General features: G+C 31.5%; 2 protein-coding genes across 2 annotated transcripts in view; both read right to left on the bottom strand.

Moving 5' to 3' along the window:
* Window positions 1–5824, bottom strand: part of LOC117167572 (beta-arrestin-1) — an 84571-nt gene extending 78747 nt beyond the window's left edge. The window contains exon 1 of the mRNA XM_033352610.1: window positions 5416–5824. The gene's annotated coding sequence lies outside the window, so the exon portion shown is untranslated. The remainder of the gene's footprint in view (window positions 1–5415) is intronic.
* A 2902-nt stretch (window positions 5825–8726) lies between these two features.
* The window catches only part of LOC117168326 (glypican-6), a 117076-nt gene continuing 107748 nt past the window's right edge, over window positions 8727–18054 (bottom strand). Inside the window, exons 5-8 of the mRNA XM_033353903.1 lie at window positions 17302–17470; window positions 16151–16556; window positions 15770–15939; window positions 8727–12402 (exon numbers count right to left, since the gene is read on the bottom strand). Of these exons, the coding sequence (XP_033209794.1) occupies window positions 12068–12402; window positions 15770–15939; window positions 16151–16556; window positions 17302–17470 (1080 nt within the window). The 3' untranslated portion in view covers window positions 8727–12067. The remainder of the gene's footprint in view (window positions 12403–15769; window positions 15940–16150; window positions 16557–17301; window positions 17471–18054) is intronic.

The following is an 18054-nucleotide window of genomic DNA, read 5'->3' as shown; positions in this document are numbered from 1 at the left end:
AAATGTATATCATTACAATTCATAATATGCATAAAAATTGAATCATACTAATTCTTATTTCCTTGTTTTTATAATTTTTTATTTTCAATGTTGTTTTTTGCGATTGAATAAAAACTACTGCGCATCTGCATAGGGTCTAATACAGGGTCCTATATAGGAGCCTAAGTCCTCTTTCGTCTTTTCTGCGTTTTTTCCAAAAAGTTCATTTTTGCATTTTTTATCTTATGTTTTACGATTAAAAGAAGATCTACTCGTCCAATCAAAAAATGATTAATAATAAATTTATAGATCTTTTTAGGCGAACAACTTTTGTCCGGTAATTTGAGTTCGTGCCTTGTGTTGTTTTTCTTGCATAGTTTGACCAAAAAATGGAATTTTTGAATTTTTCATTACTTTTGGTACGATCAAATTTCGAAAGTTCAACTTTTCGACTAAATTAAAAAAGTTGTTTTCATTGTCCTGTAGGGATTTCAAAAAGCAAAAGTTTTTCTTCTCTTGGCTTTTTTTCATATCATGCGTTGTTTGGCTTAAAATGTTCATTTCAGTTTGTTTTTTTGGATTTTGAAAATGCTCTAACTGTGATTGTAGGGCTTTTAAAAAGTAACGTTTTTTTTCTCTTGATTTTTTTTTCGTATCATGCGTTGTTTGGCTTAACATGTTCATTTTAATTTATTTTTTTGGATTTTGACAATGCTCTAACTCTGATAATTTTTGGATTTTTCAAAAAAAGTCATTAGGATAAATTGTTCAACTCTTTGAATACTATAAATAACCGTACAGAGAATTTTGGAATTTTTAAAAAAGTGATCTCAAAAATATTCAAAATGTGCCCACTTTTTGAATTTTTATCCAAAATGGCTGGCTAACGAACTTGACCTTTAGTTTAGGACACTAAAGGAGTGTGCCAAAGGGCAATCTAATAGATTATTTTTTTCGAAAGTTATCGTCTTCACAGACAGACAGACATACGGACAAACATACAGAAACATTCGTAAAAACCTGTTTTTCGGTTTCAGAGGGTCTCAAAACGTGGACATTTGACAAAAACTGGGGGGTTCAAATTTTACACAAATCTAATACCTTCTCTAATGAGAATGTAAAAAATCTCTTTTTATCATAACTACACAACAGAGAGAAAAATCTATGAAGAAAGGATTGTAGTTTTTTATTTTTTTTTTACGGTGATTCAGAAAATAAATAGGCTTATACAAATATATGCCAACAATCGAGCTCATGGCGCAAGTGTCACGATGAGAATGTGTAGCTCAAAATATACAGAGCTTTGAGCAACTTAATTTTTAACTCTACTTAATTACGTAGAAAATCAGAATATGAAGACGCAAATCAATACTGGGACCTAAGAGATCTTTTTGAAAAAGTTTCATTCAAGCATTCCAAGTGCAAAGAATAAATATCCGATAGATTTTTATTACATACTTTTAGCAATATAATGTAAAAATTTTAATTAAAATTCTCTAAACTTAGTTTGAAACATTTCTCAAATTTTCAAAACAATATATTAATTTTTTAATTATAAAGCCGCCGAACATGATAATATTTACGTAGTGGCTAGTTTGTCGGTGCCGGCAACTTTGGTAGTTGTCGGTTTTTTCCTTTTCCTTTTTTTTTAAATCGTATCATGATGTATGTTGATGTGCTGATTACAAACATGGACATGAAAACACCTCCAAATATAATTTTCAGTGTTAAAACATTAAAAAAATACGTTTTTTATTTACGAAGTTTATATACACTATCTGTACTGGCAAAAAGCATATTTCAAGCATACGAAAGGGATTTTTACGCATTGTAGAGTAAGGCCATCTAATTGAGGAGTTATTTTGATAGTTATTGGCTTTTGACGCTTTTAACGAAACGTTCTATGTTAAAATCACACTTTATCGTCGATTTGCGACTCAAGAATTATTCCTGACGTCTCGTGGGGGCGGAAATGCACCCCTTTGACTGGTCACAGAACTAATTTTAGTTGCATCCCTACCCCTTTTAACATCTCGTGGGGGGAGGCACCCTGTGTCTAATCACAGGAATAATGCAAGGTCGCACACCTCCCCCTTTCCAACGTCTAGTGGGGCCGGGAAGGCACCCTTGTGACAGGTAAAAGAAATAATTTAAGGTAGCACCCATACCCCTTTGCCAAAGCCACGTGGGGGCGAGAAGGCAACCCTGTGATTGGTCACATGAATAATGTTGGCACCTAACTCATACCCACGACGTGTGGGTCTCTAATATTTTATTGTACACACTTCTATAGTTCTATCATTTTTGAAATTTTTTTAGCAATGAATATGACCCTTTAATCTCAACTCATAAAATCGCAACTTAAAGGGTGTTAATAGCCACCTTATAACTTTTTGTTCTCAACCAAACAAATTTTAGGAACACATGGCATCCCAATCTATTATTCTCTGAATTGTACAAGATGGAATAATTTTAATTGTGGAATTTAATATGCAAAAACATTGGAAAATCGAATATTCGGCATAAAACACTTCATAGCGACATCTAAATATTATTTTTTCAAATCGACAAAAAATCAGCAATCATTTTCTCACTAAAAGAAAGAAATTTCACATGTAAGTTTTTAGAAAATCAAAAACAAAGGATTTCACGAGGCATCCTAATTACATAGTAAGTACCTCGTTAATTTCGTGATTGTGAGTTTCTGCGATCTGTTTTACTTTGAGACTTTTGCCGTCTTTTGCAGTTCGAAATCGAATTATCATTGGAAATTTTTACTTAAACGATCTAAATAAAGAGAACACCGACAATTTTTCATGCTAATTATTAGCGATTCTCGTAATTTGAATGAATAATCGGTTATGTTCAACAAAGTGCCTCATATTCACACCGAAAATACTTGGTCGCTATTCTTACCGTATTTTCATGAAAAATGCAGATTATTTTTCTTTTTACAAACATGACTTATATCAGTTTTGACCTTGAAAATTATATTTTCAAATATTTGCATGACTACAAACGTAATTCGCTTTTATTTCGTATTTTTCTCTTCGCGAAAAGCGGCCGAAAATGTAGATCCCACCTAATATTTAATAAATAATTGGTCACGTGGTAGACTGCCACATGCCCTTAAGAGTTTCAGAATAAAATACGTAATTAAATTGAAATCCATTCTAATTGTTATACATCAATTTTCAAAAATAGGCCCTATGCCTATAGACAAAGCCTATCATTTAAAAAATGTAAAATTTTCAAGCCTAAGAATTCAACCATTATACACCAATATAAAACTATTAAAATTCAACATTTGATTCACTTAGATTTTTTGATGTACCTGAAGTTTAGAACTTTCAAATGAACAAAAGAGACAAAAATATTTTCTAAAATTAGCCTAGCGGAATTAGTTCAAAAAGGAATAAACATGAGTACCATACAAAAAATCTCAATTTAAAAATAGGGTTAAATTACCTTGCAAAAAAAAGTGAATCAGTGGGTTAAATATTACCGGAAAAAAATTTAAAGACACCCTTAGTTTTTTAAATCACCGAAATGAGCGATTTCATACACTTTTTGCAAAGTAAAAATAGTATTAAATTACCTGGTCATAAAACAAGTTTTTTTTAGTAGAGTGATGGCTTCGAAAAAGAAATTTAAAGCTACCCCTAAAATTTACAAAGTCATAAAAATGACTGTCTTTATACACCTTTTTTCGAATTAAAAATAGTGTTAAATAACTTTGCAAAAAAGTTTAAAGTAATTAACCACTATTTTTAATTTTTACAAATGTGCAAAGGGGTTCGTTATGATGATATTATGTTTTTGAAAAACTAAGGATGGCTTTACATTTCTTTTCCGAAAGCAATTACCCCACTGAAAAAATTGTTTTATGACAAGGTGCTTTAACAATATTTTTATTTATTTTTTAAGTAATTAACCACTATTTTTAATTTTTACAAATGTATAAGGGGTTCGTTATGATAATATTATGTTTTTGAAACACTAAGAGCCGCTTTAAATTTCTTTTCGAGTGAAAAATGTAAAGTCGGTCTTTAATTATCGCTTGATTTTTATTATAATAATAATTACTTTTATCTGCGCCTTCTTAAACTACTTCCGCTAGGCTAATTGGAAAAATTTTTTCTTCATTTTGTTCATTTGAACTTTCGTAAATTCAGGTACACCATTTTTTTTAAATTTTGCATTTAAATATTGAATATACTTATAATTGGTTCTATTAAAAAAATGTTTAATTGACAATTTAAAAAAATGTAAACTTTTAAATCTGAAATCATGAAATATTGAATGATTAAAGCTGTAGTCACACAATTATGTACGTTTCAATGAAAAGTTTTGAAATTTCGAATGCTTGAAAAAACTTATACTAAAAAAATGGGATAATACTAATCCTAATACAATCCTTAAATATTCAATGAAAAATTGAAAATTTTCAAACGGTATTAATATGAAGAATTGTATAATGCATATAGATGTAATATGAAATTGTTCAATCTTAAAGCTTTCTATTAAAAGTTGATAATTTTGGATTGATTAAAATTGAAACTCTTCTTTTTTGAATGTGAAATTATTTGATTTGAAATGTATGGACTTTAAAAATTTGTACAATTTTGAATGATCTCAAGTTTTAAATTTAAAATGTGAAGTTAGCTGAGAATGTAGAGATGAAGTTCTATTCTGTTAAAAACAACAAACAACAAATTTGGGACAACACAAAGAAACTTTATCCAACACAATTAGCTAATAAAATAGTTTCTGTCATTATTAGACCAAGAACTATAAACTAACTATCCTTGTACCAAACTGATAATCAACACAGTAACAATATAATCGACAGGTTTGAAGCCTGAATAGTAAATAATCTCGGGCGGTTATTTTAGATGTATTTAAAGTGAAACAATGTGATTCGAGGGACTTTTTCTTACGTTATATTTTTGTCCATGTTTTGTGTCATGAATGCAATCGATTCATATCGAAATTTAATTAACTTACAAAGTTTCATTGTTAAAAATGTTTAATTCTTAAATTTTGAATGCCTACAATTAAAATTGTCTTCTTATTCAGTCATTGAATGGTAATAATTTGAAATTAAAAAATTAAAAATCTGATTATTTTTGCAAATTTTTTTATGCATTCCACTTTAGATCGTGTATTGAGTAAATTCGTCAGACTTTCTAAGTGATTCATAAAAGGAGATGCACGAGGACGCCGACAAATACTATTTCTCAGAATTTTCATAGGACATTCCTGCGGTGTGACGTGCCCCTTCAAAACAAAAAAATTCAAAACCTGCAGCGCTGAAAGCTGTCCACGAGGTCCACAAAAATCTACGAGATAAATGTTCGACGGCTCGTCTGCCGAGCCTGGCTAAGCACTCAAAAAATACTGAAAACATCATGAAAACGGAGCAGTAAATCTTACCCAAAGTTTTCTGGCGTCGTGGCCTACACCCTCCGGAAAGTTGAATGCACTGAATTTTCACGCACTCGATTTGAACGCACTCAATTAACCGGCACGATTGAGAGAGAAATTGAAACTGTTGTCGATGAAGCACTCGGAAAAAATACAAAACGACTCGCCCCCAGAACTGTTCCGACTGTGATTACGGTGCGAATGAATGTACGAGCACACGGCACGTCATGTCCAAGAAGCCAGCGCTAGCGTTGAGAAAACTCAGTAGAGAAAATTCCTATCGTAGGAAGTTCATGAGCGTTCGTCAGTACAATCGATTCACCTTCTGCTAGAGAGCGTTCCTCATTTTTAGAGCAAGTGCCGACGATTACCGACGATGCCGACGATCTAAACTCCAGGAGATCACGTTAAAAAACTCCTTTATTTGGAAAGTCCTCAGGGCCTGTCGCAGTGCTCAGTATTAGTTCGGCTAAATTCCGCGAGAGAGCGACTGTTGTCAGTGACTATCGGTAATACATGAATGTAATATAATCTTACCTACATAAGGTAAGCGCCTGCAATTTTTAGTGTAGATAGTAATTTTTTTCTTCGATTTCTCTCTGTTTTTACTTTTTATGGTTTTTAATTTTTGTCACATTTGCTACAAAAATGGATATATCCAAGTTTTTTTCAAATTTCAAAGGAAATAATTTTTTAGTCAGTTTAGATTAATTTTTATTGTAATCATAAACTAAAATTATGCAAAATGTTTTACGCTATAATTTGTTTTTAAACGGATCCCCCACCAAAAAAACAAGTCACAATCGGTAAATAAAGTTACAGCGTCTTTTTTTTATAAATAACCATTTAAAAAATTAGCTGATACCTTTTTCGATGTAAATGGTGCGCTATTTATAAAAATAATAAAATTGCGTATTTTTTTATTTCTAATGTTTACCATTATCCAAAGCCTAGCAGGTAAACAATTACATATTTTGAGCATTTGGAATTAATATCAATCATCAATTAAGTTCAGAAATTTTAATAATATAGAGGTCCGTTCTGTGCAACTTTCAAACTTATTAAAGTTTATAAATTTGTATGAATTGATTTAAAAAGGCTGAAGGAACTTTTTTGATAAAAAAACAATGATTAAAATTAATCGATAATTATTCGAATGATAATATTCTCGACATAAAATTAGCGAATTATAAAATATCCAAACTAAAAAATTCCCGAATTTAAATAACTAAAAATACAAAATGAATACAATAAAATATTTATATCAAATAATTTTGTAATGCTTAAGGGCATGTGACACAGCTAAATGCCTATATTACCGACCACACTTTTTCAGTTCACTGATTGTTTTTTTGAACCTAAGAACTTTTTTTGTAAATAAAATATCGAGCTGAAACTTTGGGAAATGTATTAGAGTACAATAAAGTACGTTTTGGTACTGCATTTTGGTAGGAACTTCACTGAAAATTGTTTCATCTTTTTTCTGAACCTCAACATTTTTTGAACGTTCGAACTTTTTTTATACATAAAATATCGGTCTTAAACTTTGAGAAATGCAAGAGCCGAAAGAAAACTGCGTTTAAGTACAAAGCTTAATAATAAAAGATGTAAAAAAATATATTTCAACAATCAATTCCAACGGCACCAGCCGGTAACGTTGTACACGAAAATACGAAACCTGACGGCCACTGGACGAGGCTCTAGAGGGTTCGTATTTTCGTTTACAACGTTACCGGCTGATGCCGTTGGAATTGATTGTTGAAATATTTTTTTACATCTTTTATTATTAAGCTTTGTACTTGAACGTAGTTTTCTTTCAGCTCTTGCATTTCTCAAAGTTTGAGACCAATCTTTTATGAATAAAAAAAGTTCGAACGTTCAAAAAATGTCGAGGTTCAGAAAAAAGATGAAATAATTTTCAGTAAATTTCCTGCCAAAAGGCAGTACCTAAACGTACTTTATTATACTCTAATACATTTTCCCTAAAAACACGTGCCCCTCAAACGAAAAAAAAGTCTCCCTAAATGTTCTCCCAACAAAATAACATTTTCCAAAAAAAACTTTACTGGATTAAATTCAACACTGATTTAATCGACTTTTTTCATTTCTTTTTAAATTAACAATTCGATATTTTGAGAACGGAGTTTGTCATTTAAAAAAATACTATGCACATTTTTAACCAGAATTTTTCATCCAGGAATGTATTTTTATACATTATTGTTATTTTAAACTCAAACAATTGTTTTAAAAACTTCAAAAATTAACAAAATTCTTTTATAAAAATATTTGGTTCGGGTATTTTTAAGAAACAGTTTTCTGATCTATATAATAATTACAATTAATCTGGAAAAGTTAAAAAAAAATTCTCATTAAACAAGGCGAATGAAATACTCAAAAGAGATAACAAATTATTTAATATCGATTTTATATTAACTGAATTTCCTACGGAAATAATTTTTGCACAGAAATCAAATAAATAAACTTTAAAATTTGAAGCTGTTACAAATTTATTATTAAAAAAAAAAAATCGTGATCTTGAACACATTTACAACAATTTTTTTTTTTATAATTTAAAAATCTTTAGTTGCTTTTCCATATAAATTCTTTCGTACCTGAGCTTTATTTTGACTAAAGTCTTTAAAATAAGTCTTTGGTGTACTAGGCTGCAATCAATTTAAGGCCATGTGACGAGTGGGCCACATGACCAGATTCCTACCTTACCGCCACTTTTATTATTTCCAACTTATTTTCATACGAAGCGCCATATCGTGTTGAAAATTTGGGATAATAAATAACAAGCACTAAGAAAGGTGTGTCTGGTCCTAAATTAAATAATTATGAAAAAAGGTAAAAAAAAATTTTTACAACAAAAAACTTCTTTCATAATTATACGAATTTAGGGCCAGACCCACCATTTTTAGTGCTTCTTGTTTAATATCCCAATTTTTCAACTCGGTTTTGCGCTTCGTGTGAATATAAGTTAGGAAATAAAAAGTGTCGGCAAAGTACGAATCTGGTCACGTGACCCATCCATTTAAAGTTCAAATGGTTTTTTTAACCCAATTAATTTGAAGTTCAATTTTTTTAGCTCTCATTTTGTTTAAATTTGAGGCGCTCTTAAATTTCAATTCTGATCATTGAAGCCTAATTATTAAAAATATTATTCTAGGACGTAGAATAAAAAATAATTTGAAAATATCAATAAATTTGATTGAAGGAGAAAGAAGTAGTACCTACGGGATTTTTTCGCTACCAACAAAGTAAAAAATGAAAATCAATATTTAAATATTGAAATTTATTCAATACGATGGATCATTAAATAAAATTTGATATCGCTACTACATTATAGAAAAAAGCACGGAACTTGTTGTTCCTCAAACATTTACAAGGTTTCTACAAAATTAGGGAAGTATCTAAGGAGTCTGCCGTTCCTTAAACACTCGCAAGTTGCTTTTTTTCTTTATACACATACATAAAAAGATAGAACAATGTTCACTGGTCGACTAACATAACATGGCATGAATTCAAATTTTTTCACGATCGCCACAAAATATGGCACGCATTTTGTTCTTTTCATTTCTAGAAAGAAATTACGCGTCTTCTCGCGTCGGAAAGGTTCCAAACCTTCCCTCGCACAACTCGAGTGACTTCAAACAATTTCCTGAATGTCTCCACCTTTCACACAAGTGGAATGGAACGATGCATTACACACGCTCTCTACAAGTTTTCCCTTTTTTTATCACAATGTACAGGCAGTATCAGGCATACTGTACGTAACATAGAAATATTCATAGGGTACGGATTCTAACAACAGAGACTCATCAGACTTGAGTCCAAAAAGTGTATAAAAATTTACAAAATCCAAAATTTAATTTGATATAAAACAAAAATTAAAAAAGCTTTTAAACAATGGTCAGTAATTAGGCAGAGGTCGGGTTTTAATAATAGATTCCTACCTTACAGACATTGAGACAGTTACAAAGCTCACGTGGTTTGTGTCCGTGCTAAGTTTCTAAGAAGCTATTGATCATCAAATTACATTGCGAAATTCTCAATTGAAATGACGACTAACCTGGGAGTTTAAGAAAAATTCTTTTCACATAATTTCCCAGTATTATTTGAGGCCATCAAGAATCTTCTGGAAACTTAGAATGTCGGTAAGGTAGAAATCGAGGATTAGAATCCGTTTTGCCTATCTACTATTGTCGAACGCTATTTAAGAACACCTTAAGTACTTGATACGTCATAAAGAGTTCTCTGCACAAAGCGATCTGTTAATTCAATGTATTGAACGACTTTTAAATCAATTCCGAATCGGACTTTATGAAGCTCTGTTGTAATACATTTAAAAAATCAGCCTGTATTTTATCAACAGCTGTAAAGCTATCGAGTTCGGAACATTACGAGAAGTACAGAATGTTATCAGTTTGCTAACGCGCGGCAAAGTCTACAAGTATTGTAACGATAAAATGAATAATGGTGAATAAGTCTACTCTTGTGGTACATTTTCCAGTGCACAATGGATATTGGATACACGAAATCCGACTCGAAAGGAAAAAAGAAATGCATTCAGTTCCGAGTTAAGGCATTTTCAGTCCTGCTTTCAATATAAAACCAGCGAGTCAGTTCGCTTTTATTTTCAGTCAGTGACAAAGTATCGCTCTGCGCATTGTATTTTTTAACATTCACAAATCAATCATCCTTGCTTTCTGCTTGCTGCACTCATTCACTCATATAGACAAATTGTCGAGTCTTGCACTAGTTTCAAACAAGTTAATGGTGGTTTTGTGTTCTTCTTACTGGGGCACTTTAAAGACCTCGCATCCTCACTCTCACAGCAAAGATCTTCTTCGATAAAAATTTCAAATCTCATTGAAAAAAAAAATAAAAAATATTCATTACTATGAATGGGCAGAAGATTTCCTGCGAGAATGACGATTGTGAGTCGATACTAGAAGGGAACACATAACACTTATATTTTCTTTACAATATTATATCTCTATCTGAATGATTTCATTAATAAGTTTCCTCGTGATTTCGCCACTATTTCACAAATTTACCAGTGTTATTTCATTCCTGAATTTCTGTACACTTGGATACTTTTCATTTTCAAGTACTATTTCACGGACATCGAATGTAGAAACATTTAAAACCCTGTATTTTCGAAATTAATTTACAATTTTAATTTCGTGAAAACAAGATTACTTTCTGGGAATTTCAATTAACCCCAGCGATAATATAAACAAACGAAAAAAAGGATAACTGAAATTCCCAGAGTGCAGAATCGCAGCATATTTTTAATTAAAAAAAGCCTAATAGAATAAGTTATTAATTTAAATTTACTTAAAATAAAATAAATAATTTTTCATACAATTTTATTTCGAAAAAGTGTTTGAGCAATAAGTTAAATAAAAAGTGCATGTATTCTTGGTTTGAGTTAGTTCAATTTAATCGTTTCGATTCGTTTGTGTTTCAATTGGAAAATCCTATAATGTGATTCACAGAATGAACCTATTAGATGCGTATGTCCTCAATAAACATTTAAAATGTTATCGGATAATTTTTATATTAATTTCATATTTATATATATTTATATAATTACAAATAATTATTTATTTATAATATTAAATTTTAATATTTCACTAGATTTGTAAAACGTCTTTCGCTTGCCGAAGTTGCTTGCCAAGATCGGAGGTGTGGAAGTATTTCGCGGCCAAGACCGCTTTAGGATCACGGCTTATTATTTGATTTTATCACAGGAGTCAGTTTATGACCGCATACTGACGCCACACTGACGTTTTTCTTTTCTTTTTTTTTTAATAAAATACCAAATCTAATAGCTAGGAACCAAGAAGGAGAGTTACGAATGATTCTCACACTGATAATAATTAAATATACACATATCTTTTTCGGCGAATCATTGGAAAAATCTCCTTTAGAATAAATTACAAATTTCGACAAGCCAGAAAGCATCGGTAGTTCCAATAAGAGTCTAAGAATAATTTAAGAGATATCAAATTGAAATAATAATAATAATAATAATATTTTCTAATGTTGATATAATCTGCAACCTTCGATGTTGCAGAGGAATCCGAAGCGTTATATAAAATAAAAATCTTTCCAAGATTTCGGAACGATTCGTAGTCCTCCTTCCCCTCTATGTACACATCGTAAAGCTGAGAAAAAGAATATCTAGTTCACAAACCGTTCTTAATCCGGCCTTAAAATGAAGTCTGCTGAAAATCAACCTTTTTATCCGAATTGGTCGGCAGCACTTTGCAGCCTTCTTAATTCACATGTGAACTTCTTTTCCTGCAGATTTACGAACAGTCGAGCATCGCTTTAAGAACTATACAATACACAGCAAACGCCTAATAAATATTCAGTCCCGTTTTGCTTTTCGTATACTCAGTTTCGTCAGATTGCTAACGATTTTCACGAGAACGCGCGAAGTACCGCTTTTCGAAGCAATAAATATTGCTGGATTGAGGCATCCTGGAGACTTTTCATGCAACTCCAGGGTCGTGTCATCGTGGATTTAAATAATCACTGTCGATTAGGTTTGGTGGATGAACTGAGTACACGGTTCGCATTCTCGATCAGATCGAATTAAAGAGTCAGAAAAATATGTACACAATATGTGGATTTAAAAACCACAAGATCACAGCCACTCGGTGAGACATCCGCCAAACCACATAACAGCTATCGGGAATAGGTACGTTGTCAAAGCTCTCGAGAGCGACATCTTCGGCCTGGTCGCACCACTCTCGACTGACGACGTCTTGTTGTTGAGACTCGGCGTCTTCGGCTCGATATCCACCCGAGGTGGGATATCTTGGTTGGGGACGATGGGCGGCGGAGGTTTCGGGGCCTCGGGAACAGGATCTGGATCGTCGTATCCAGAACCCTCCTCGTTGAAGCCGTCCTCGTCGTCCGTTATCGGGTCTTCCTCGACATTGTCACCAGATCCGCTTCCGGATCCATACCACGTTTCTTCTGCAAAGTTAAGATTTTGTTAAATTCGGCATTAAAGAATCGAAAAGTATATTAAGCACAATGAGGGTCCGTCGTAAATACAAATTTCCGAGAATAAAATGCCTGATTTTTACATAGAAAGCAACTTTTTCAAGGAATTTGTATTATCATCACAGAATAGCAGAAATTCCTAAAGTCTTTTCAGACTAAATGAATTAAAAATTGTTTAAAATAAATTTTTTCTCTTTTTTCAGGAAAAATTTAATACAAATTTTTCAATTCTTAAATCTGTCTAGTCTGAAATGACGTTAAGAAATTTTCATATGACAATACAGATTCCTTGAAAAATTTGAATACGCAACACATGGCAAAATAAAGCGTGTATTTCTGAAAAAGGGCCTGACCGGCAATCGGAGGTTCGGTGGTTTGATTGCCAGGGGAGAATGAAAGAGAATAACAGACATTCTTAAAGTCTTTTCAGACTAGATGGAGCTATGAATTATAAATTTTTTAATTTAGATTTGTCTCTTTTTCAGAAAAATTGACTTAAACCTTTTTTAATTCATAGCAGACATCTAGTCTGAAAAAGACGTTAAGAATTTCTGTTATTCTCAGATAATAATATTCTGATGATAATAATTCTTTCGATCTCTCTAGTAGTTTAAGGGAAAAGCACGGCTAGCTTACGGAAGTTCTGTGATACTATTCCCAGGGGAGCGGAGGAGAAAATCGTTTTTCAGAAAAAATTTAATTTAAAAAATAGAAACTGTGTAAATTTTGGTTCTAACCACAAATCTTTTTAAATCAGATTTGCCAAAATTGCATTAAAACACACAAAAAAAACATTTCAAAATGATTGGCTTTATTGAACAAATATTTCAATAAAAGTTGTAGATTTCTATGGAATAAATATTCTTTGTTGTATTAATTTTTTTCAATAAAACAGCCCTTCTCAAGAAAAATCGGAAAAAGGATGATAAAAAGTAAAAACAAACCCTGATATTTTTAAAAATGAGTGGGCATTTTTATTTTTCTTTCTAGTGGATTCCATCAACAAAATAAATCACCATTTCCGCCCCTTGAAAATTCTTATTAATTAATTTGTTATTGATAATTCCAAATTTATCAACATTTATTGTTCTTAAATTCAAACACAATTTTTTTCTTGGACTTTCTGGTTGAAAAACGTTCCAAAAATGTTTTGGCGGGAAACAACAATATTTTTAGTATCAAATATCTGGTTTTTTCACTAAAAAATAAAAAAAAAATTTATTTTACTTATAGTTCTGAAACTTAAACTAATTTTTATTTTGTTGATGATTACTGCATCTTCATATGCTGTAGTTTAAACGTAAAAGCTTTTTTGTAAAAACAATCACTTGCACAACACTGTTCAGCGTTTAGAAATTTAATCAGGAGAAAAGTACATTTGGTTGAACCAGGTCAAACTTTCAATCTTTTTCAAGTCATTTTTACCATTTAAAATCAACTGCAGTCAGTTTAAATTTTTAAAAAAAGTGACGAAAACGATGGAAAGTTTATCCAAATTTTATGTGCCAGACATTGAAAGAAAAATTTGATTTAAGAAAATTAATTTTTGTGAAATATGGAATATACAATAAAAAAACTCATTTTCACTGAAAGACTTTTTCAATACAATAAATAATATTGACAGAGATCTCAGTGCAAAAGGAATTCAAAAAAGAGGATATAGGGCAATTTTCTCAGGCAAAAGGGGAAAGATTACATATGGATTTTTGAAGGTCGAAAAGAACAATCTTTTTATAAGAAATGTTATATTTTCAAATAATTCCCAATGATTTATGCCATTAAAGAATTTATTTTTTAAAAATGGATATACTTAGGACGTTGGAAATCTATCTTTCTTACTATAATTAATACTTTGAATGTGAATTTAAAACTACACTCTTTAATAGAGCGAAGTAAAAATGCTAAAATTAATCGAATCGTTTAAGCTGAGGGAAAACAATTGTGGGTCGATATCCAAACCAAGTTCGGAAAAAATTTTGATATCGGTTATTAGCTTCTGTTCTCTTTTTTAAATTTATAATAAAAATTGTTTTTCATTAGAAAATAAATTTGCCTTATTTAGAATTTCTTTAACAGGTACAAAAATGTGTTTTTTCATTGATTGGAACCTGAAATTTACTCAGCTCGAAACAAAGAAATATGCTATTATTTTTTATTGGTGGGAAAGATTTTTTCGTGGTGTGTATATTGATCCAAAATCGCACAAAAAACTGAAATCTCAAAAATCTTAAATCACGACAAAATTTGTTTTCCGAGGAAGCAATATGATAAAATCTTTTTTTGGTTCAGGCTGAATAAATTTCAAGTTCAACATATTAAATATTATTTAAATATGTTCACATCACTCAATCAAACAAAAAAAATGTTTATGTATATTTTCAAAAAAAATGGTTATTGAGTAAAAAATTTATTTTTAAATTTTGTAATTTTTTATTACTGTTCACTAGTAAAAGCTGTAAATACAACAAATTCGTCATGATTATTGAACCCATTGAAAATATTTTAAAATAATTACACTTAACTAATTTTAATTTTTTTTAATTTCGTCGTATACCAACCCACAAGTTTTTCCCCTCAGTTTAAACAATTTGATTTATCATTTTTACTTCGTCCTACTCTTAAGTGCTCTTAAACTCAAAATAAAAATGGCTCGCGTTAGAAAAATTAAAAATTGCAGTTGATGGATTTGGAATATTCCATTTTTTAATTAGGTATTAAACGTTGTTCATTTTAACTAAAAAGGTTTCATCTTCAAATACTTGTTTAAAAAGGCCTATATATGTTGTAGCTGTTCCAATTTTATATTGGGTAACAACTTCTGTCATCAGTCCTCATATTTTCAATATGTTTCAGCTTCAAAATTTTTTGTAACAGTATTTATTTTTAATGGTCCAGCACTTGAAACGTGTACCTCATGTATTAATGAATAATTAAGATGCTATTATAGCTTTAATCATTATTCAATTATGGATACACTTAGTAATTCGTATTTTCAAATATCGTATATTTAAAGAGAAAAGGGAGAAGTTTTTTGAAAATAGGAGAAAAAAGGGAAAACTAAGAAAAAAGGGGGAAGACTGTGAAACTTTTGTTAAAGTAAATCGAGAGAAACAGGGTATTTTCGTCTTTTCCGGGCAATTTCAGAAAAGTTGATCAGAACTTTTTTACATTGGAACCAAAATTTTGGACTCTCACTTTTCATGTAAAAATATGAGGAACAGGAACAGCTATTTTTAATTAAAGAGTTTACTTAAACTTGCAATTAATAGCCTAGGGTTTCAAAAGCAAGGCAGAAATCAGGACAAGATCAGCTATGCCAATCTGCAATTCAAATTACCTGTATCGATCCAATCAACGTCGTGACCATTGTAAGCAGAGCGTAGCCTATTCGTAATGGTCGTTAGTTGAAATAGTTGTTCTTTAACTACCGAGGGTCTTGAACCTCCTTCCCGCACCTCGGGATTTAAGGTCTGCGTCTCCCCATCCGAAGATACTGGGTATATGTACCTAAACAGAGAGATAAGAGGAAAATGTGATCAGAAACTATTTTTCCATTTATTATTTTATTTAGACGAAAAGTTTCGAAATAGGAAACTGGGTATCAGAATGAGAGGATATGTTTGTGGAATAAATTTCAAATTCGAGGCATAACGCAGACAGAGTAAAATAAACTTGAGAGAGGGTGTTTGACGTCAATGCAATAAGAAAAATTACTCACTTGTCGACGTGAGTACCATTCCAGCATTCATTGGTGTTGCTGGGAGCGACGATCAGGCCGTCGTTACACAGTTGATAAGGTAAATATACCCAAAACTGCTTTGAATCTCTGACCTTCTGTTTGATCTCCTTCACCAGTTTGTCTAGCATTATGGCTGTTGACGAACGATCTTCCGAAAGTGAATCTTGGTCGAAATTTAAAGATTCTAAATCCAGATCTTTGGCGTCTCGTCTCCTGCGTCGTCCAAGAAGTGGACGTCCACAACCAGTAAAAACTCTCTGGGAAACGTCGTGACTGTTCTCTTGAAAATTCATTATTGCTTCAGAAATTTTCAAATTTATTGGTCGCACCAGCATCTCGATATTGAAGGGTCCCAAAAGACGATCCGCAACATTATTGACGGCCTCTGAAACATAAAATTTGTGCATTCAGTACAAAGTAATCAAATCACATAACATTCGCAAATACATGATTATCAGTACATCATGCGCAGGCTATTTTAAACAGTGTAATTTTTTTCAAAACAAATCTGCACATCATATTTGCGATTCACAATCTTTATAGGATAAAATGAGCTCATTCAGTAAATTAAAATCTAATTTACGGAAACGCAAAGACTGATAATTCTGAAATAATCAATTCTGAGAACTCTGGTTAATTCACAGTAAACTGGACTTTTTATCAACTTGGATTACTCATCACTCCCAGACTTTCTGTAATTGAAGAGACCAAATTAAGAAACAAAAAGATGCAAATAAAAGATGTCTACACTAGCCAAAATGCTCGCCTTTAGACTCTCGGTTATAATTTAACAAACGAACCGCTTTTAAAAGATTAAATATGCATGATTGTCCTTAACGAACTAAATAGTGTGAATTATTCAAAAATAGGTTTGACTCTATACGAAATAAATTGAGGCGCCTAAGAGTTGTGCTCATCTCAATGACCTGTGTCTCAATTCTTTTGAGGCTACTTCTAAATTATTGATTCGTCCTTTTACATTTGAAAAGGGCAAATAATATTTTTAAAGCTAATGAGAATATGTTGTTGTCGTTTTTAAAGCAAAATATAGAATTGGGAAGTCGTACTGAATTTTTTTAAAAGAGGATTTTGTTGGTATGGATTGAGATAAAAACTTGACCAGAACTCACCGACAAAATGATTCCATTCAGCGTCAAGTGCTGCGTGATGTGCCAGACAGCCCTTCATCACGTTTGCGCACATGTCAGTACAAGCCAAAACATTGCCAGGAATTCCACTGCAGGATGGACAGGCTGTCATTCTCGTTAAGGCTGCAGCACACTCTGGAGATGGTTTCAGCTACGAGAACAAGTTTATTACAATTTAATTACAATTTAAAATCATAAGAGTCGCTGTAATTAAGATTAATGGAGAAAGCGTGTTTAGGTCCACATTTAGAGATTTAGCAACTTAATATTTCAGGACTTGAAAAAAAAAGTTATTTGAACGGTATTTGAAATTTCAGATTGACTATTTTTTAAGTATTTAAACATTCAAAAATGAATGAAATGAAAGGATTGATAGAAAGAATTTCAATTTCGAAAAGTGAAAAGATGAGAGGGGATAAGATTAAAATATAAACATTCATTTGGTAGAAACACAAGGATTTTTAAGTATCTGATTTTGAAAAATTGCAAAACAATAAAAGCAAAAAACATTCATTTCCGGTTTCATGAGTAAAATTTTAAATTCCATTGTACAAGAGATAAAGAAGTGGTTGAACTTGCAGAGAATAAATCATTGATTTCTTACGGGAGCAACTGTCGAGGGGGAATTCATTTTTTATACAATTATTACACAATTATTACCGGGATAATACGGCACTATTGAAAAGTATCGCAGCAATAGACTTGACTAAAATACCGGAATAGGTCAACAAAATC

This window comes from Belonocnema kinseyi, chromosome 2, assembly GCF_010883055.1.
Source record: "Belonocnema kinseyi isolate 2016_QV_RU_SX_M_011 chromosome 2, B_treatae_v1, whole genome shotgun sequence".
NCBI lineage: Eukaryota > Metazoa > Arthropoda > Insecta > Hymenoptera > Cynipidae > Belonocnema > Belonocnema kinseyi.
Note: the sequence above shows the minus strand (reverse complement) of the source record. Positions and strands in the feature narration are given on the sequence as shown.